Source organism: Plectropomus leopardus, chromosome 12 (assembly GCF_008729295.1).
Source record: "Plectropomus leopardus isolate mb chromosome 12, YSFRI_Pleo_2.0, whole genome shotgun sequence".
Classification (NCBI taxonomy): Eukaryota; Metazoa; Chordata; class Actinopteri; order Perciformes; family Serranidae; genus Plectropomus; species Plectropomus leopardus.
In genome coordinates, this window is record NC_056474.1 from 24,265,179 (window position 1) to 24,287,947 (window position 22,769).

At 41.0% G+C, this 22,769-nt stretch overlaps 1 protein-coding gene across 14 annotated transcripts in view; it reads right to left on the bottom strand.

The window, feature by feature from the left end:
• Positions 1-2,446: 2,446 nt before the first annotated feature.
• The window catches only part of LOC121951641 (partitioning defective 3 homolog), a 314,689-nt gene continuing 294,366 nt past the window's right edge, over positions 2,447-22,769 (bottom strand). For 13 of the 14 annotated variants that reach the window (XM_042498052.1, XM_042498051.1, XM_042498056.1 and 10 more), the window contains 3 exons: positions 18,513-18,636; positions 9,514-9,656; positions 2,447-4,539 (listed from right to left, as the gene is read on the bottom strand). In XM_042498052.1, coding sequence (XP_042353986.1) covers positions 4,143-4,539; positions 9,514-9,656; positions 18,513-18,636 — 664 coding nt within the window. In that variant the 3' untranslated portion in view covers positions 2,447-4,142. The remainder of the gene's footprint in view (positions 4,540-9,513; positions 9,657-18,512; positions 18,637-22,769) is intronic. The other variant, XM_042498044.1, reaches the window with a different exon arrangement.

The following is a 22,769-nucleotide window of genomic DNA, read 5'->3' on the forward strand; positions in this document are numbered from 1 at the left end:
CCCCGTAATTGGACAGCTCGACAGCAACAACGTTTAGAGCACAGGTCATATACATCCTTCTAAATGTGCTAGTCTGCATTTCCAGACGCACTAGTGTTCACAGCAGGAAGTGCTGGCCGCTACAACCAAACACTTTTTACTTAAAACCATTCAGAGGGGGGAAAATTTACACCCCCATCTACACAGTTTGTGTCTTTTTTGGTAACAGTTTTTTCAGCCCCATTGTAGCATGGATTTAAAAACATATTAGTAAGGGGCAATAGTGCGTTTGTGTTGTTAAAGGGATAGTTCAAATTTTTTGAAGTGGGCTGTATGGGGTACTTACCCATATACACTACACTACAAACAATAGATGTTAGTTTGGAAAAGCAGGGTTGAGTATGACATGGCAGCAAAGAAATGTACTGCTGTGGATGGGGGCCAGCAAAAAAAAAGGTATTTTTGTCACATAGGTATTTAAGTCTGACCTACAAGAATTAATGTCAGTTTATGTGTACGCTATCTTTGGAATATTTTTACCACTTAACCTTGAGGTCAGACCGTGCAGACCATGACTTTCAACAGCAAAATGGAGCCTTTATATTGCTCCCTTCAAAGCCAGACTCCACTGAGAAAAACATTGATTAAACATCACTGAACACATAAGCTGCTATTTTGTTTGTGTTATTTTGTGAATTTCATGCTTAAAAGTGTTAGTTTGGATTCACCACAGTCACACAATAACACAAATGACTAACTGATCAAAGTAGCGGTAGACCAGCAGCTCCTGTGTTCAGTGAGCTAAAATTACTGTTTTTCTCAATGTAGTTTGGTGGATTTGAGAAGAGCATGGTAATATGAAGGCATTATCGGCTTACCTGTTGGAATGAGTTGTCTGACAGCAAGATAAAGCAGCAAAAATACTCTCAATACAGCGAACACTTAAACCTGCTTCTCCAAACTGGGGGAGTAGACAATGGATCATTACCCCATAAACCCCACAAAAAATCCAAACTATCCATTTAGATACAAACATAATGCAAAAGGGAAATTAAAAATAGCTTAAAACAATAAAAATAAGAGTCTTGTAAACTTTCTTCAGGTTAAAATACAGGTTTAAACGTGAGAATAATGTCATCGAAAAGTCCTTCTCCTTCATCTTCTTACTTTTTTGTTCGTTATTTATTAACCCTACTAAGTCTGCGTCTTTCCCGGTGAGGGTCTTCATTAACCAACGGGGGAAAATGTATGTCGCGCAGCCTCACGCTGCATATGGAGTGTGTAGGAGTGAGGGGCAATTACGCACCACCTGTTTGTTTTCCAAAATCTGGTGATGGTCGTCTTTATTATTATTTTCTTTTTGTATTTCCCTCTTGTTTTAAGTTCAACCTCAGCAAGATTTCATTTGTTTGCTTGCAGGCAGAGACAGTCGTGTCACCAACATTAGTCGTGTCAAAGAGGGGCAGGCTCAGACTAGGAGGATCTGTTGCCACCTACTGCAACAATTATATTAGTGGGCTGGTGTGCTGTAGCAGTGATTTTTAAGCATGTGTAATAAATACCCAAGGTCTTGTTTCTGATCTATAACTACAAAAAGCCACCAGGATAACATGCTGTAAAATTAAAATTTTGTGTGCATAAAGAGCTGGTTGACTCAAATTACAATATATCAGATAGTTTTGATTTATTTTGCCCAGGTTTATAAATTTCTTTGTACAACCAAATACCGTGGGCAGCGTTTTCTAGACATTCATTTATTTGTGGGGGCTTGCCACGATTAAAACACCTGCCGCCACAAAAAGATTTTCGATTTTTGGAACTTGGACTTGGTTGAGCTTGAACTTGGTTGAAATATACTGTATATACTGTTCAGTTATTTAATTTACCACACCCTTGAAGCATAGAGCACACTCTGGGCACAGATGAAGCACCAGAACTTCAGGCGGTTTGACGGTTAAAATTAACTGCTCATTCTACTGAGTCTCAACCGATCTGATATGATCAGCTCTGAGTGGGTCAGCAGATCAGATATATACTCCACAACTCACAAACTGCTGCTGAGGAAAAAAAGAACTCATGGAGAGCTCCACCTCCACTGCGTTCACGGACCGGCAAAAACCTCTGAACTGGTGGAGGTAAATTGAAATTCATTTGTGATCCTCAAAGCATTTGAAAACTACATTTAAAAGAAATAAACATCTCTTACCCAAACCAATGTCCCGCTTAAGGCCCAGTCACAAGCAGCATTTAAACGTTTACATCAAGTTCAACTTTTGGTGCCCAAATTCTCACTGTTAACCAATAGCAAACTGCCATGACCATACTGACCCTTGAGGGTTGAAAAGACATAAAATCAAAAATGGACGAAACCATCATAGCTGACAAGGTGAGTTGCACCGTCTGCTTGTATACAACCCAGTCGTGGTTATAAGACAGAAGTCTATGGTGCAAGTAAATCTTTTGGATACTTTGCTTATTTATTGTCCTGCTAGTGACTGAGGTAACAAGGCTTTTAACTGACAGTTTGTAAGCTAGCTAACTTGGAGCTATTGGGACCAGGACTGACTATGGCTAGCATTATTCTGGCTGGCTAACTAGTCCTGCCAATATGTCACCAATGTTCGTCTATTTTGTGACAACATGCATATGAACTTTGCGCTGCTTCTTTCAAGTGTGACTGGGCCTTTACTCTCAATAATTCACAGACCACATTGTGAAATGTGTTCACACCAACTCCTTTTTGGAGGGGATAAATGAGTTCTAAGACAGCTTTTTGCGATTTTTGGAGAAGAGTGTCAGCTAAACGCTTAAAAAGGTAAAATTACAGAAAGCAATTACAGCAATTGAAGGCAATTAACTCAACAATTTTGCCTTTTGTTAAAAACAGGAGAAAAGCTCCAGCTAATCTCACACTGGCAGGCTTATTGTCTCTCTTCCCATCTTTATTCTGGCTCTTTTTTTGTATATTGCTTTTATTCCTCTCTTTATGTCAGAAGCCGGGCCCTCTGTCGGTGCCTCTGGTGGCAGCGTTCTTTGGCTCCGGCAGGCAGCAGGTGGCTTGTGATGAAAAATTCAGTGCAGAGCCTGACTCGGGAGACAGGGAGGAGGAGGAGGAGGAGGAGGAGGGTGGTGGTAGTGGGTAGCAGGAGGAAGAGTACGGGGAAGGGGAGGGGTGAGATGAGAGGAAGGTGGGAGATGCGCGAGAAGGGGAGCAGAGGATAAAGGTGGGAGTGTTGAGGTAGAAGAAAGAAAGGTAATGAACAGAGAGGCGACGAGAACGAGAGGAGGATGGGAGCCAGAGCTGCAGACAGACAGGCAGGCGGGCCAGCGAGTCAAGCCCAGAGCAGTGCAGGGGGGCCAGGCAGAGGATCAGAGCTGTCTACCCTCTCTGCCTGGGTCTCCTCCACGGAGATAACACACGATATGAATCATTTATGAGGGGGGCTTTTTTATTAATAACACACACCCTGTGCCCTGCTTCTTTCATACACTTTGCCTTGTTTTCTCTCCTCCCTGGGGAGTACTCAAGTAAAAGAGCGCGATCGCTGAGGAAAAAAACACTGGAATTCGAGAAAACAGAATGCAAAAATGCCGGCGGCGTTGGTAGGGGTTGAATGTTAGTGAAGCAAAGACAGGGTGACTTGTGACCGATGAGAGGAAGTCATCCATGGGACACTCTGTAAAGCCACACATGCTTGATTGTGAAGCATGTACCTTGTCACATGCCCACACACAAGCCCACACAGAAACTTACGCCTCCCCATGGGCTCAAAAGAACACCCACTCACTTGCCTGTCTGCCCATTTGATTGTCAGTATACAACGGTGCCAGATCTCGATGAATCAGAGTCCTGGACGACTGTGAACAAGCAGCGTGTCTGTGAATGCAGAGAAGGCACTGAGCGTCTCATGTCTGTAGGAGGGTGACTGACTGACTGACTACTGGTATAGGTCATCGGCACAGCGAGGGACTGAACACAAACACCCACATACTGAGTGCACTTCACATCTGTTTACCTCTAAGATCATTGCTAAGCTATAAGACCTCTAGGTTTGTCCCTTTGTCAAAATTTGTAGCGTCCACTTTTGCTGTTCCTTCAAGGTAATCCCCTTAGCTCCTGAAGCACAAGTTCATCTCTTCATCAACAAGTCCACCAGAACTCCTCAAGAATAAAAAAGTCTTCCTTTCTCTGACCCAATTCTATTAAGCCTTGCTAGCTGCGATGGCGAAGGCGGCACATCATGGCGGTATGGACCCTTTGGGGAGGCTGGGTCCTTCAGGTGTGCTGTAGGGTACCCCTCGTAGCTGCTGTTACCTGTGCTCTCCTGCATTAACTTCCCTTTGGCTTCCTGCTCTCTGCGCCTTTGCTCCTGCCTCAGAAGCTCCTGGGCTTCCAGAAGGACTCGGGCATTGACACCACCACCGCCTGGGTAGCCGTTTCTGGAACCCTGGTAGCTGGAGTACCTGGGGTTGTCCTTGGCTGTCTGGAAGCCTTCACCAGGTGGGTATGCCTTATCCCAAGAGTCCTGGGAGATTGAGCTGGGGTTCTTCCTGGGTTGCCTGGTGTGGAGAGAGAGAAATGTGAGACTTTGGTCTGACTTTTTTCTTTCATATGAGTCCTTGAACAGAAACCTAAATGGAAATGTATTAATCTGAAGCTTTTTATATGACCAATTTGTCACATTAAAGAACTGGGATTTCCTGCTCTTTCTCATTCAGAGGTCAAATACTGCTGCTTTGATAGTGCTTTTGCCGTACAATCCCAACACCAAAAGCCACCTTTTATGTCTGCATGATATGCTGCTGGATGGTATCATCTGCGAACAGCACCTGATGCAACAGCCTGATACACAAATGGGTGGCGGCACTTGAGAATGCAGCTGGACACGTCCGCATAATACGCCACAGAACAGAGTCAGTTTGAAACACTGCAGGTAACAACGTAATATAAGGAACACAAAGATGCCTATAGGGCGGGCGGGAAGAGCAGTGGATGGGTCCGTCAAACCCCAGCCTTTCATGCAGACATTCATACAGGAGTCTCGTCTTCACTTCACATCTAAATGTTTTTTTTTTTCTACACCTTACCATATGCCTCTTTTCCCTACATCTGACCATTCGTGCCAGCATGTGCATTTATTGACATCCCAGTGTTGGTTGCCATGTGCTTTTTTGATGCCTATATATGTTATGATTTGTGAAGAGAATGTGTCAGGATTTCGAAAACAAAAGTTACCTGGGCTAGAACAATCACACACATGCAAAAAAAAAAAAAACACTCATTCTTTCTTTCTCCAACTAAACTCTTAATTTCTCCATGACACAAAACTTGAACCTCCTCAGCCACATACTGTGACCTGGTCTGGTGGGAAAAATATAGCCAGCAACAAAAATGTTTGCTCAAAACCCATTACATCTTGGGAGCGTGTTTGGATGTTTGCTTGAAAACGATTATACTGTCAGCTGGTAGCCAAGACATCACATTCAATGAAAATGAGGCGCCATTACAGCCTCACAAACAGCCTCCGGGCAAGTACCGGCCCTCAGTAAAAACACACAGGGAAACCTAACCATGTCAAAGTCCCCTTCCATCCCATTAGGCCCATTTCGAGACAGACAGAAACAACTATTGGATCTGTCAGACAGTAACTGCAGACCTTCCACAGGTGAAAAGATGAGGCGACCATGTTGTCCGCTATGGATTTAAAATGGAATTTGATATTTGACACCTAACACATGTGTCTTAAAGGCACAGTTAGTTGTCATGCTTCAGAGCGACTGCCCTGCCCTTTACCAGGAGAAAATCCAGATGTGTGACATCGCCTCTCATTTCTGCTTGGCTGGCCTCTTTGTGGCAGCCCTGTCTTTGTGTGCCAGTGAGTCCATACGATATGCATGACTGTCCCAAACCCGACAGCTCCACCCATTTATCTCGGGGGCATGGCAAAACCAGAGCAGAGAGAGAGAGAAGAAGACAAAAAAACATCAATGGGCTTTTGACTCGGAGCCATGCATAATTAGCAGGTTTATCAGCCAGCTGTGAAGAAATCGTATTATTCCTGTGTTTGGATTTGAGTAGGAAGCGGAGGGAAAAAAATCCTTAATGAGAATAGAAAAGACCTTTGTTTTTATTCAACATGAGATTGAATGCAATTGGGAATGGATACGCTTCTCGATCGGTGAGATAGGAGAATATAGCCCAGGTTTATTCTTGCACACGCTTGAGTGATTCCAATTTTCAGAGACAGGCGTCACCGGCATCTGATTTCATTTCATATGTTGACAAAGAGGCCAAAGCTGGTCTGCCTCCCCTGCCGAGAAATGCAAACCAGATCACTCCTTGTCTGATGCCGTGCCAAAGGGGGGGGGGGCATGTACATGTGTGGTAAATACAGAAAGATATACAGTGTTCTGTATTCTGTGCATGCACACTGTGAAGCATGACAGATGATAAAACTGAAAGGGGGAAAGGTGACAGAGTGAGAATGAGAGAAAAAAATGGAGACTTTGTGAGGGGTTGTAGCACGGGGGCAAATAGACATGTGATTGTGACACATGCATGTGAGACCAAATGCCACTGCAGCTGTTGCAGCCTGCCTTCAGTCGCCCTTAATGGAGTTACTTTGGCTCGGAGATCAATGGTGCTCCTTGGTGATGAATATGAGGGCCCTTCATCTGCTGTCATTGTTTCAAATGGCAGCGGTTTATTTCCACTCACAGCTCCTTGTTTAGGAAAGGGTCTCGCCCAGAAAGGAACTGACCTTTATCTAAAATGAAAGCTGTTTTTTAAGGAACGCTACAGCCATTAATCATGGCGCTGTTCGCAATCCAGTCGCGCTTTAGTTAAGAATTTCGCCCTCCATGAACAACACGGAGCCATAAGAATCCCATCAAGCCTGTGATCTCCTGAACGCCATATTTCCTCTGTCTCAGCCTCGGATTTCACACGATGGTATGCTCTATGTGACACAATAGTTAGTGTTCTCAAGACACTACGGCAGGGTTTATCCAAACAGAACAGTTTCTTAATGGAATTGGTGGAAAAGTGAAGTGGCCACAGGATGTTGCCTCTGACCGCTGGAGCGAGACGTTAGTTCATTAATCTTTCAGCAAAGCTGCCTGCAATATTTATCAAGGAAGGGATTTGTGTCGATAACAGTGGATTAGAGAACGATGGTGAAGTAATAGGAGATAATGTATTTAATGTTGTATATGCATGGTGAGTGCAAGTTGATGATGTGCACCAGGACGGGTCGGCTTAGTTTGACCTTGCAGGGTGTTTGACAGTTTGAGAGAGTAATTACAGACTGCTTAGGGCAACATAATAACTTTTAATAACATTTCCCGCTGGACAGTTCCTGCCTGAACTGACTCGAGAACAATAAACTTTCCTCTTTCTGACCCTGAGTAAGATCAGTGTGCCTTCATTCTGTTTTGTATGGGAATATGTCCCCTCTCTAAAGGAAAGTACCTGTATATCAGGAGCCTGATTTGTATTTTATTTATGCAAAACCAACGCTTCCAACCAATTTGAACTTTAAGGCTCACATTCCCGAGATCCTGAACAATATATCACTTACTACAGCAAATAAAAGGCCTTAAGGCCCAGACACACCAAACTGAAACTAAGCACTCGGGGCGACAAAGGCATACTGTCGCGTTATCTCCCATACTACACCTCGGCCAAAAATTTGCAGTTGAACACACACAAAAAAAGACTATAGCCAACGGCCAACTGACACGTACATTCTGCACCTATGTGAGAGAAAATAACACTCCATACCACCCGGCGGTGGTACTCTATATTTATCATTTAAAAGGGAAACCGGACGTCCAACAGGATGAATTCAAGATGGTAGTTTGCCAGTTTGCACATTAATAACACAAACCGATGTTCCAGGAACAAAGGATATTTACTGTGCTTTATCCAACAGTTAGTTCCGACTAACTCACACTCACAGCTGTGATGATATACAGTATGAATGCACTCCCTCTCATGTGATATTTCTTTATTAGTGAATGGTATTTAAAATAATTACTGTTTTCAGCTAAAGAGCCTAAACGACTAAAAAAACTAATTTAACCTAATATAAGATGTTTGTTTTAATCTCACGCCCTCACCTTAGCCCTTTGTTTACTTTCATCCATTTTTGTTTGCTGAGTTGAACTGCCAATCAGAGTCGGCCAGCTCCACTGCTGATTCAACACACTGAATCAGCTAAAAAAAGCCATCAAGGGCTGACTGGTGCCCATGGTGCGGGAGACAACCTGCAAAAACTTGGGCCACAGATGCTCACCAGTGGCCCGACATTGACCAATTGGCTTGGTGCGTCAGTCAAGTTGGTAGTTCCTGTCAACTATAAGAGACTTCTGGTTTAACAGATACAAGAAAACAGTATTTTGAGAGCATCTTCTTTCCCCTAAATTGGTTGAAAAATGGAAGTTTAAAAAACAAAAATGTTTAGATCTTATTTTTATTTTAACTTACAAGTGATTTATTAATAAGCAAATAAATAAAAGAAAATGTAGTCCTTCATACAACATAGAACTTGTATAAAATTTCTCGAAATGCTGAAATAAATTTTTGCATAAAGTAATCCCAAAATTTGAAATGAACTTTTTTCCAAATTATTTCATGCCACAGAGAACAGTTTTGTCTGTCTTTTGACTTTTGAACATGCATGAAATGTTCACTTTGAAGGTTAAAACTGAACACTAATCCTATCACTTCAAAACCCTGACTGACAAAAAGATAGACTTGAGCCCAAGTAACATCATAAAATATTCACTCCTTAAATGAAGGAAAAACGTCCCCATATGTCCTAGAAGCTTCTTCCTCTACCTTGTACCCCTTACACACGCACACACACACGCACACACCCTCGCACTTCCTGGAACAACAGGCAGTTATATCATGCAGATCAAAGGAAATTGCATTAAGGGTGAGGAAAGCAATCATGTCAGATCTTTGTGAGAGGGTAACATGATCTATCCATTCTCAGGTGCAGTGTGTGCATGTGTGTGTGTAGCTGTGTGTATGTGTGTAAATTTGTGGTCTGAGACTGACCAGCTATGTCCCCTTTTCTTACTCAGATGCTCTATATATAATCTGCTATCATTACTAAAACAAGGCTTTTACAGTGGATGTGACACAATCAAACAGGCGTGTACAAGTGTGACACTGACACACACACACACACACACACACACACACACACACACACACGCTTTACTTTTTGAGATACATTACAGTACATTACATTAAATTACAGATCTAAAATAGATACAAACACAGTCACAACCTCCTGGACACATCTCATATTAGACAGAGAGCAGGAACATGAGAAGATTGAACATGTGCCAACACACACACGCACGCACGCACGCACACACAGCGCCCAACACACACACACAGCGCCCAACACACATAATCTCTTAGCTCATATTGATTGTTAGAAAGACAGAAACAAGCATCAAACACAACACCATGTCAAGCCTGTCACACACACACTCACACGTGTCCATCACTCTTACCGTGGCAGTGAGCTGTACTGTCGCTGTGCCTGGGCGAACGAGTCTCTCTCCTCTTGTCTCTGTCGTTGCATCTGAACCTCGACCGACACCGAGTGGCGACCAGGCTGGCTGTACGCGCCCTGACCATTGGTGCTGGTGTTTGACTGAAAACAGCAAGATGGCAGCTCGGTTAAATCTGATGTACCCATCGTGATCTTCATCGTTTCTTCTATCTGTTATTATATAAAACCCTTGAAATACAGCCCAATAAAAGCAGTGGAAATGTATACCGGGTGGACAAATATAATGTTATGTGTGTACTGGAATTAATATTATTGTAATGATCTCAGTGCAGGAAACTCTTATATTGTAAACATGAGACGAGATGAGAAAATTTCTTGTTCTCTGAAATGTTAAAATCACATTTGCGTGTGTCACAGTTGCTTAGTATACTGAGTTGGAGTTGGACCTAAACAGTTTTCACTCAAAGTACTTTTTACCTGAGAAATAATCCCAATGTGGATTATCCAGAGTAAGATGAACAATGATTTGGGAAAGACATTTTACTACTGAATAATTTAAATGTAATTTTCTTTTTGAAACAATGAGAAGCACAAACCAATTTCCATTCGCCTCCATTGTACTAAGGTAGAGACAGAGGTTTCAGAGTGATGTATGGAAATGGAAAAATATTTTGTCTTTTTTTTGTTGTTGATTTTGTCATTTTGGTGAACTGACCCTTTAAAACCGCACCTCTGCCTTATCAGGGCTCTAAGAGGAAGAAAACAGTCTGAAGCTATCGTACAAGTTGCGTGTTCTCTGGTAGAGCTGGAAGTTTTAATACTGATCATTTTCTGTGTTCAGTTAAACATTCATGACACTGAACTGCCTGCAGTGCTAATGCAAGATAGATGGATGAATGGGAGATGTTCGAGGAGCTGACACTCCAACTTGTGAAGTAAGTGGTTTGATGTGAATTGAGCAGATCAGTCTATTTCATGTAATGGGTCCTCCACATTGCAAACATACACTATATATTATATCCTGCACTTTGTAAATTAACATAAAAAGTCTTTGAGTAAGATTAAACAATAAACATTCAAAGAAACACACTACAAGCCACACTCCATTAAACACATCTTAAGTACCATATATTAGCGAATAAACCCATTACATATGAAGCATATTGGTAAAAAAAACTATTCTCACATTTATGGCTGTTTTCATCCTGTATTTGTACTTGAATTGAAGGATCTTGTGGGAATCTGTGGGTTGAAATTTCCACAAATATGTAGAGGTCTACTCTATTTATTGAAAAATTAAAAACTGCTTTTTTTTACTTTTAGAAAAAAATGATGCTTACTAATAGAATATTTTGACCCAAAAGTAATGACCAATTCAAATGTCGCCCTGGTGATGGTTTAATCAAGCTCAGATTTAATCACAATCAGGAGGAATTCATTCAGCCAAACTGGGAAATTATTCGCTGTATGAATAAAAGGCTTAATAAAAGGCTTATCTCTGCTTGAACAAATGGAAATCTTACATTATCATGCTGTTAAGTGAAGACTGATTTTTTTCCTGATTAACAAATGAATGCTTGGAAGATTTTGGACTTAGTAAGTATAAATGCCCTGTAGTAAAAGGGTCAAAGATTTATTTTTTTACCCTAGGACATTTATGAAAAAAGGTTTTGCAAAAGTGCCAAAAAGAAACCTTAATAAGTAGCTCAAGAAGAAACATCTGATTTTAAGATAAACAAGTGAACACACGATCCCTCAGTTCAAATCTAAAGCATGAAAATCACCATAACTGGAGTCATAGTTTCCACACTGTAGCCCAATAAAACTAGCAGCAGACCCTGACACAAAATAGCTCACAAAATCCCCCACTGCCCCCACCCTCCATCCCCCCCAAGTCCAAACCACAGACACTTACCAGCAGTTAGTGGGGCAGACACACCCTGAGCTCGTCTCTTCTCAGGTCAAAATGAAGGTGAGACACAGACAGACAGACAGAGGGAGGGGAGGTGAGGGAGGGGCCATGCTGGAGACTCTTAGCAAGGGAACAGTGATGAGACGAGGTGGATGTTAGTGGGTGTTAATGAAGGAGACGACACTCGACCTGTTGACATTGTGATAAAATATCACGTATCTCCTCTACACACACATACACATTTGCACTTACATATTTTGAGGACCTGATCAATGTAATCTTTCCTAAAATTTCAAAGGGGTTCGGCACCCTTGAAACAAACTAGTTTGTACAATGTTTGCAAAACCATGTGTAAGGCAAAAGTATTTATTCCTGTTCCCAATAGCCAAACATAAACGCGGGACAAAAGGCCTACCGTCATGAGCCCTTTTTATGCAGAGATTCCATGATAGGGCCACAACGAAGATGATTTTGCCTGCTTTGCTTTGTTTTTTACTGAACCAAACAATGCCAGCATAATGCCGCAACAGAGTGTGATTTTAGATAACATGCTGGTATTCTGGAAGCAAAAGAGTTGTGACATGTAACACAAAACAGTTGGCTCCTAGTGTTACATATAGGCAATGGCAGCGATTTCTAAACAATAACAATGGCCTAACATGGCAATAACAACAATTTACGATCCCTGTTACACAGCAGCTTAACTTGAACTCTGCTCGGAGGATAAGGAGCTCCCGGACCACGATGTCTTCCTAATATGCGGACATTTGCTTGGCTGTGTTGAGTTAGCTTTTAACTGCTACTTTAAATCCCCCAATGGTTGGTTGCACACATAACCCATTGTCAAAATGTTACACCCATCCCGTACTAATGGTTGTCCCTTTTCCACAGATCTTTGGGATTGTACTACCCTCGCTGCTGGCTTAAAGGCGACACAACCTTGTCCCCCCATTCCACAAAATTTTATACAAAATGTTGAGTAAGAATAACGGCATGACATTACTGCCTTGAACTGGCAGTGTAATAGGGGCAATTGCCCTTCCCTGACTGCATCTCATTTAATCTATCTCCAAGAGCTCTATGTCATAGATAATTGTTGTATCTCATAGTTCAAATGGGGATAATGGTGCACACTTTCATACACGCTCTCCTTAAAGGCACTCCTGATGTTGAACTTGGTTTGTGTGAGGAAAGACATGGAAGCAGTTGTGAGAGAAAGTCCAGATCCCACCTACATTGCTTTCTTTGTACATGTGGTCATCTGCTGGGTAAAATGGGCCAGACTGATGAATTGTCATAAAGTTACAAAAATGTTGAATGGTAACCCCCAATTGGGAAGATGTAAAGGAGTGGACACAAGGCACTTTCTGACACTGTTCTACAATTTGATAAGCATTTTGTTTGAAGAAAATTTATCTCCTACCCTTGATTTCAATTATACTATAACTCAGCCAAACTCTTACCTAACCCTAAATGTAACTTAAAGCTAACTGTAGTCAAAACAGCCCTTTAGAAAACTGAGGATTGGATAACACATATTCACTGTCAAGGTCTAAAATTGGTCCTCACAAAAACAGACACACAAGAGGACATACACACACACACAGGCACATATAGCACCTAATATCTCTCTCAGCAGCAGAGCACCACCTCAAGGTCCAGCCCACACTTGTACCACAACTCCTTCCGCTCCTCCAATGTTCATTAGCGGTGTGGGTGCGATAATTGTGTGCGGATCAGCCGTAACACAAAGCCAATCTAATTACTTTTATGGCTGTACAACGTATTGCGATCCTGGCGGGAGCACTGTGGACATCAGTTTGTGGGAAGGCCATAAAACGATTAAGAGCGCTAAAGAGACACTCCCCTTTAAACCAAATGAAGCCAGGGCAATCATCTCTGGGATTGATTATTGGCACTGCCTCGCTGCTCAGCTGACAATAAGGACGGGCTGGCAGACGACTGGGAGGGAGGGGTGAGCCTGCACACATCCCTTATTCTATTTCTAAACTGAAAATTGCCCGCGGGTAAATTACACTCCCAATATTTTTCACATGACAAAAAATCCCTTTAGCGGTTTAGGAGTGTTGAATATTCCTAGGAATTTCACCTCATCTGCCAGAACACAGTGACTGTAGAGGGGAGGGGAAAAATACCCTAAAGGAATCCAGATAATAGCAGCATTAAAATGTTACAGTAAAATACAAGAGGCAATATTATGCCCTTTCTAAACCCCCAACATCAAGTGAATGAACTCCTCTATTCCCATAGTGGTATAAATGAGTGCAATAAAGCTGGCGCGGTGCTGCCGGGAGAGCGGGCATCAGTCATCCTGATGGAATTAGATCGTGCTACCCACAATCCTCTCTTGCTCCCAAAACTATGGTGAAAAAGCAGAAAGGGGCTCTAAACGCAAACAAAGACATACTGATGAAAGTCATAGGGATGGTTAAGAAAACAGCTCGTTTTGGAAATGGATAATTGGGCTGAGCTAGCACAGAGGGGGAAAATTGTAGGACAGATTCAATTCTACTTCAGTGGAGGTGTGACATGAGGAGGTCAACCTGAGGTTGAGTGTGAAAGCCTGGCTGGAAGGTGCACAACATCATTAGTGCCTCGATATGGCTGTTCAGAGATATCTGTTGACTTGGTGTGACTTGACACTAACAGGGACCTGCATCAGTTTTCACTGGAGAAGAAGAAAATTCTGAATGCAATTATGGCTGCAACTCAGGATTGTTTGTAATATGAATTCGGTTCTCTATTTTTGAGCTGAACTGATTAACTGTTTCGTGTAGATTGTAAAAAGCAACAACAGACAAACTAAAAAAAAATACATAACAATTTTTGGGAGTCTTACTTTATGTCTTCACCTAACTTTTGTCCAATCAACAGTCCAAAATCGAAGATAAAAGATATTCCATTTACATTGATATATAAGAGATCCTTGGAAATATATTTGGCATGTTTGCTTAAAACTAGATGAACCACCACGTGGTTGAATGCCTCCGCACACTAGTCAAGTTGCACTTACAGTTTACCTCTATGTCTGTGAAAAGATGGATGCTTCATATGTATCTTTCCCCGGAAGCACAGACGATCTATACAACCAGCATCGGTTCAAGGTGGGCACCCAAGATTGAGTTATGGCCAAAAACATGTTTATGAGGTCACCATGACCTTTGACATTCAACCACCAGATCCAAATATGTTTCTTTATCGAGTCCATGTGGACGTTTGTGCCAAATTTGAGGAAACTCCCTTAAGGTCATCTTTAGATGATGCAAGGTGCACAGTAACCTTGACCTTTGAACATCAAAATATAATCAGCTCATCCTTGAGTCTACTCAAACATTTGTGCCAAATTTAAAGAAATTCCCTCAAGGTGTTCTTGAGATATCACGTTCACAAGAATGAGACTGACAAGGTCATGGTGACCTTCACCATTAACCACCAAAATCTAATCAGTTCATCCTTGAGTCCAAGTGAGTGTTTGTTCCAATTTGAACAATATCCCTCGAGGCATTCATGTGTTATAGCGTTCACAAGAATGTGCTGGATGGACAGATGGATGGACTGACGGACAACCCGAAAACATCACTGGCACGAAGGCATAAAAATGACTGAGAATGATAATCAATATGATTATACTTTATTATGGGTCAAACCATTATTTGACTAATCATTTCAGCATTTAAATGGATGCAACCCTCTGTAAACCTACTTAGGATCTATTTGATTTATCTGACATTTGCTTGTATCTTACAACCACTTCTCCGCCATATAAAAAGCAGCATACAAATATGTGCAGTATTTCATAAGCAGAGCTGTCCTGGCAGCGACTGTAAGTGGGGCAGTTGTAGGTGAATTAAGAAAAAGGACACTGGCTCCTTGAGGTTTGCAGCACATCACTGGGATGAAGCAACAAAATGTAATATATGCATGGGGAAGGTAATTGAATTTCAAAGACACATTCTCCTGTTTACCATATGGCCCACCAGTATGGCCAGGGCATGAGTCTAATAACAGGCAATTATTATAGCAAGCCAGAGTGTGAGCTGCACTCTGACAAGTAAAGGGGCTTTAAAAGGACCATTGGAGGGTTCCTCACGCTGAAACTATTGTGGAACCAAAGAGGGTTCTTGACAGATGCTCCAGTAAAACCAACTAAAAAGATGTGATATATTTATCTATAGCATTAAATATTTGGAAGTAAATACGTAAGCTTACATGGATAGAATTGAGTAACAAAACTTCAGATTTACAGACTTGTGTAAATATCCCTTGATCATATTTTTGATTTAAATCATCAGTGTTTCTTTTTTCTTCTTCTTTTTTTTATTTTAGAAAAGTCATTATAAGGTTAGACAATATTTTAGACTTCAAGAGTTTGGTTTTGTAGAAACATGAATACTCCTCAAACTAAGGTATCTTTTTGCATCCGTACCAAAGGTAGGGTGGGTGTCTTATCAGCGCTAGCGTAGAAGTTGCAATTGAAACAATTAACGTGAATTCAGCTGAACATGCAAATTCTTCATGACCTTGCAATTTTGACAAATCACTGCAACTTTAACAATTTAAAATCAGAATAGCTGATTGCCAGCAATCAGATGTCGCTGCCTCCACCAGTTGTAATTCTGTGGGAAACACTAATTGCTCACAATAACAGGCTCCAAATCTGAGACAGCATTGCAACAATTTTTAACATTTTCACTCGCACCGCAATTTCACTGCAAAATACCTGCAAGCATTGCAACATGCATTACAATTTCTTTTAATTACAAAAAAGCTGTAGTGAAATCATGCATTTCAGCAACAATCACTTTAAAAAGCCTGCAAAAAAAAATTATGTGAACCCATTTATTCGATAATGAACCCTACAATGTTCAAAAGCTGTCTTTGGAAGCCGGGGGAATCCCTAACTTTGAGAGTGTGCTGTTACCTTATATTCAGTTTTCATGGGAAAATGAGACTTGGGACAATAGCAAATGCCCTGCAGTTGATGTAAACAAACATAATGCTGCAGTATTGTCGAGCTTTTTAATTGAGAGCACGCTTGGTTGTTTAGAGACAAAGAGAGAAGTGACCTGTGCTCTTCTTTCCCACACTGTCCTGCTTTTGCCGTACAATGCGAGCTGGAATGTGCGCCAGTCTGTCGGGCCCATTGAACGGCACCGCTCTGGTTAGTACAGCCGAATGCAGAAGAAAACTATACATTTTTTATTGGATTCATCAGCTAGGAAAGAAAGACCAGAGCACAGGTGATTTGATTCGTGAGCTCTCACTTTATCATTTCCATTATAAATCATAGGACCAAATTCTCCCATTCCATGCCAAAGCTACAGTGGGAAACTGTAGTGTGGACACCAGCAGTAAAAAGATATCATACAGAGATACACAAAAACACAACTGTGTGTGCAAAATGACCTTGCAGAGAGAAACAAGGACGATTCATGTTATTAATTGTAGGACGTCATTTACAACACACCTAGGTTCTAGTTTGGGACAACACACCTTTGTGCCACTTATCACCATAGCGTGTATTAATCATAACATGTATTGCGACATAATGTGATGTATGCTGTGGAATAAAAAAAAATGTGTGCTGTCCCAAACTAGATAAAGGAATGCGGTAAAAATGACTCCTCCACTCTGTAAAACAATACTATAATACACATTACACAGAGATGCTACCAATTAGAAAAATGTATTAAAATCTCATCTTCAAGATTTAAAATTCGCTACAGCTGACTGTTCATACAATCATAATTTGTTATTCAAAACAGTGTAAAACCAAATATGCATGAGTTGCAGGGCAAGGAGGCCTAAAATAAATACTAAAATTATGACAAGCGATTTCATCACCTAAAAAACTTGGAAGGCATTCAGGTTTTGTTCGCTTATTATTACCCTTGGTTGCTTCAGAATGCACTAATTATCCCTCTTCGTAGCCAGTGAAGCTTTGAATTAAGTAAATGCCTGTTAAAATTTACACAACCCTACCTTGAAACTGCAAAAAAAGGCACAATTAAAACAGGGTTTGCAGATAAGAACGCATACACAGAAAAACTGGAAGACCAACCAAAGTCCATGAGGTGGGCAGGCGGCGGGCGATGTGGATGACTGACAGACAGAAACAGGGACGATGGATGAGGTGGGTGTGGTTAGTGATGGTTGCGTCAGGAGGTGTGCAAACTCCTGCATGCAGGCAGTTGAACATTCGACGGTGAGGAGTGTTAGCATTAGCACATTTAACCAGGAAGGCCCATTGAGGTTAACCCTTTGAAACCTGAGCAAATTGGCTCGACTTCTTTCAAAAGCATGGGAAGGGGGCAATAACCGACTTAAAAAGAAATGACCCGGACAATAGCCCCCCAAAAAAGTAAAAAAAATTAGCTCAAAAAATTCTTTATTGTGCTATTTTGTGTATTATTTGACGACAGATTCTAGGTAAATATTGTGGAAAGCAATAAAATTATCATTTAAAAAAGTAACAAAAAATTAGAAAAAAACAAACAAGGGAATGACCTGAAAAAATACACTTAAAAATGATATTTATCCTGTCAATTCTTAAATATACAATCATGTTTACTATAAAAATGTTTTTCTTTTTAATTTCCTAGCTTTAATAAAAAATAAGAATTTTCCAAATCTGCTAATTTCTGCATTTTGCCAGACATTTCTTGCCAAGTTGCTCATTGACTTTTCCTCATGTTTTCAAATGAAAGCAAACCAATTTTGCTCTGGGCTCAAAGGTTTAAATACTTGGGAAGGCATCTGAACGCAGCACAAGAAAAGTGATGGCGATCCAGGTATCAAAGGGTTAATCCTAGTGGGGACAGGGTGATATTATCAGTTTTGTTCGTGGCTGGTAGTGGGGTTAGTGATGGTTAGCACCACACTCCAGTTAGCCACCGGTTCTGTTTGGTGCTAACACTGTTAGCGTCTCCTCAGACTAGCATTGGAAGTCAACATGTGCAGTGTCTCGATCTGGTCGAGGTCGTTTCTTGACATTAACAGTCGTACAGTCTTCTCTGGCCGACACTGGGTTTGAGTTACAGGCTCCCGTCATTTCAGACACTCACCCAGGGCTGCTCAAAGCTGTACGTCCTCCTGCGATCATCGGGGTCGTCCGGGACGGTCTGGGCCTGCTGGAACTCCTGCCTCAGCCTCTGTATCCGGTCGTGGTTGCTAGGTGCTAGCCGACTACTAGGGTGAGAGAGGAGAGAAAAGAGGGGGAAAAAAAAGATTGATGAGTGTGAGAGGTCCATTGTGAACAAGTGACCTGGTTCCATCAGCTGGAAATGGCCTGCAGGATGAAGTTATTTAGAGTCCAACGTGCTTTGTTTATGAATTGATCAAATGCACTGTTGACACGGGAAAAAGCAACCCAGATACGTTAAAGCCAGATAAAACGTGATAAGTAAAGGCAGAGCCGAGAGCAGGCTTACAGCTGAGCCAACAGCAATATGAATCAAACTAATGTGCCTCTGATGTATTATTCATCACAATGAACAAAGACTAGCGGTGAACGGTGAGCAGTACCACAACACGTACCCCCCCCCCCCCACCCCCCACGGCCTCATATCATTCAACTAGTGCACTGCTATTGTCTATTGCAGCCCCGTGGTGCTTACATTAAACAATGCGGCCTTCAGTGTAACTCTCATGGTACACTGAACAAACCCACTGTAGCTGGTCACTCACAAATATCTGCTCTGCATCAGATATCAAGGATTCTGAAATAACAAGTGATTAAATAACTATTAAACTAACCCTGACATATAAAAGGTTAATTTAAGATAGTTGGGCTTTTTTAGATATCCCAATGCTATAAAAAATGCATGTGACTTTTGCAAATAGTATGTAAATTAGAGCTCCTGCAGATGAATAGAGATCTCTTGTTATCTCAGTAACTTTAGTACTTGCAACTGTAAACACAGGTATGATATTTGTTATCTGTTGTGCAGTTTGTCTTAATTTTGAGACTTTTGAGCCATTTTATGCTTCAATCTTAACTCAGGGTTCCTATAGCTGAAGCAAAGTCAGATTTAAAGGTTTCATATTGTAAAAATTATGACTTCAATTTTTCTACACAATATTTCTATATAATATACAATGATATAAAGCAAGTAAAGGGGCTTTATATAAACTCTGAAAGTATAAAAACGCTCAATCCACAGAGAAATACATGTAGTCTGAAGTCTGAAGTTTAGAAACTCTTTTTTATTTTAAACGAGCCGTCAGGACTTCTGTGATGTCACAAATATACTTTCAAGACTGTTTGAACTTGAAACACAAACATCTGAAATGGGTCCCATTATGCTTCCTGTTGGAATGTCTTGCAGTTTGTGTGAATTACATTAGAGGCTGACATTTTTTTGGGAATCCAGTGGGGCATATGATTCCTGTGGGATTCCTACAGAATTGGAGTCAATATCGCCATTCATCATGTGGCTGGGACGGGACAGGAAAAAAGTTTACGGGAGTGAGCGCGACCAGGAATCATAATTACAAACTGGCAATATGAAGTTATCCAGCAGCTTATATTTTGTTTCCATAGACCATATGCCAGACAACACATCTCATTTTGTGTTGGATTGTTTGTTAAGTATGTCAACATGTTCTCGTGGAAACACCAAATAAAAGTAGGAACCTGAAAATTTGCATAATAAGGAGCATTTAATACTTTAAAAATGCCTCTCGGAATGAAATTTAAGACCAATTTTACAATAATAAAAAATATAATAAAAAACTAAAAACTGCAGTTAATTCTTTAAAAAAAAAGGTTTTATTATTATTTTAAGGTTTTACAATGAAATGTAAATGAAATGTTAATAAAGTCCTGCTTCCTGTGTCTTAGCATTTTTAAGACTTTTGAAAGATTGATTTAAGACATAATAGCAATTCAGGCCACTTTTTAGATAAATTAATTTCATGCCTTTTTAGACTTCTCAAGGATCAATGAGAACAATAACTGCAACTGAACCTGGGCATGGAACTGACTTGGATTTCAGAGAAAATGTTTTGACCAACATCATACGTCAAATGTTTTTCTATTGTTGGCATCCAGCTTTAGCAGGTTGACATTTTAATTTAAGGGCCATCTAAGGAGTTTTTCTCTAACAGAAAGGTTTCAGCTAGACCCTGAGCTCATAAAAAGAGAGAAATATAGGACATACTTATAAAGGAGAAGATAGGCCGGTGTTAAATATATACGGCCTCCTACCGAGGAAAGTAATTAACACATTTTCCCTCTCAAACAGTGTGTGTGTGAATACAAGTGCCAGGGTCAGTGAATGAAGACCCAGCGGGGGAACGGTGACTCCAAGCTTGTCTTTTCAACTTTCTCAGTTTGCCAGAAAATTCCTGAATCTTTCTTATCTCTAAAACTCAAAAGGTCAAATCTAAAACTCTTTCTAGTCCAAAAGCTCCCCTTAATTTGGTTTTACAGCCCTTTTTAAAGGAAAACTTAAAAGCCGGCAATAAAGAAAACAAAACTAAACTAAAAAAACAGGATGTGCAAAAAAACCCCAAAAAAACCAAAAATGAAACAGATCCCATGCATTATAGCTATAGGTTGTAACAGTAACTGCACAGTTTAAACAGGACTAAAATATCTATTTATCCTCATGAAGTCACAGTATGACTCCATCTGGGCATAACATTACTACAATAACTACCTTAATTCATTTTATCTGTTGCAAAACAACAAGATAATGTGGTCTATGATGTTATAACCTAAAACACAGCAGCACTACCAACTTAGCCGGCTATTAACTCCAGGCGCACACAATGGAAAAGCCAGAGCCAGTCAGCCTTGTAAAAGACCAGGAAGCTGTCATATGTGATCCTGCTAATCTCCATGATATACAACACAGCCGCTTGGCCTCTTTACAACACAGCTGACCCAACAGGCCAAGCATGTGTGACCCTCTGGCTATAGGTCAAGGCCCCAAAGCCAGCACAAAGGCTCATATCTGATAGTGTGTAACCTGTAAACAGATGTGTGTAGAAGAAAAAAAAATTGGAAAGATCATTTGTTGGTTTGCCATGGAGAAGCAAAGTCACTAAGCGTGAAGTCCAATGTTTGTCCGATGAAAGATGTTCACCCTCCTGAGAGAGTCGCTCAACCCTGTAATCAAAAGTATATCATCATTAAGGCAATCTATAGACCCCATCCTATATACTCGTATTCTGCCCGAGAGACTGGAGAGAAGAGAAACTCAAACAAAAGGGATCAAAGATCTCCAATCTTCTGGTCTGACAAAACACTGTAAATCAATCACAGAAAGAGCAACACTGTAATACAACTGTACTGCCAAAAAACCCCAGAGACAGGGAGGAACAGCGGGCTGAGATTTAGTCTGAGATGAGCTTCATCCTCTGGACATGCTCACTCAATATCTGGCACTGCTGTATGGGGCTGAAAGGTCACTGTGTGGCTTTGTTGAGTGGAGTGTCTCTGGAACTCAATAACAGGACTGTGGCTTGCTGACTGGGCTGCCAGCAAAGCTGTTTACGCTGAGATGCACCCTGCCTTTCATGGTCGGGCGTGCCCCCTCGAAAGCTGTCTGTCTCGGTTTTAAGCCCGGGAAAGAGGGAGCTTTGAGAAGATGTAATGTCTGCATTGTGGCCAGGCTTTGACTTCAGAACCACACTGCTACACTATGTTCATATGAGGCACGGAGAAACAGAGGGATTGCAGAAAAACAACTTGGAGAATGAGTTTGAGGCAATGAAAGGAACATTCCAGATTATAACAATTTGGGTCACTTGGCTGTATTTAGAAACAGAAAAGTGAGTTTGTTAATAATTTTTATGCCTAGAACAACAGTTTGGGGAAAAATATGTCCAATTCCACCTCTGTTTTCTCCTTAAAATAAATTTTGCTACCTGAGGGGTTGTTTAACCCTTTGAAACCTGGTCAAATTCAGTATGTTTACTCGCCACAAGTCTGACAGAAGAAATTTTAAAAATTTGCTTTGCATGAAAAAAAAAACTTTTTTCCCATGTCTTCAGCGATAATCGCTGTCTTCAGCGATAATCTCATCTTGGTGAGAACAATGTTTTTAATTCTAAAGGGACTGATGGCCAGAAAGACTGAGATATGATCAGGTATATCCTTTGCACCTGGACAAGCAGGTTTTGTAGGGTTGGCAAAGTCTACATTATTGCAGAACCACAATATTTTTGTACAGTCACATGACAGAAGACAAAGATTTAAAAGACACAAAGCTTTAAAAAGCGAGAGTTAAGCAATTAAAGCCAGCTAGGATATGCTTGCGTCATTTGGCATAGAACAGGAAGTGGTCCAAATTGGAGCCAACTCCAAATTAATA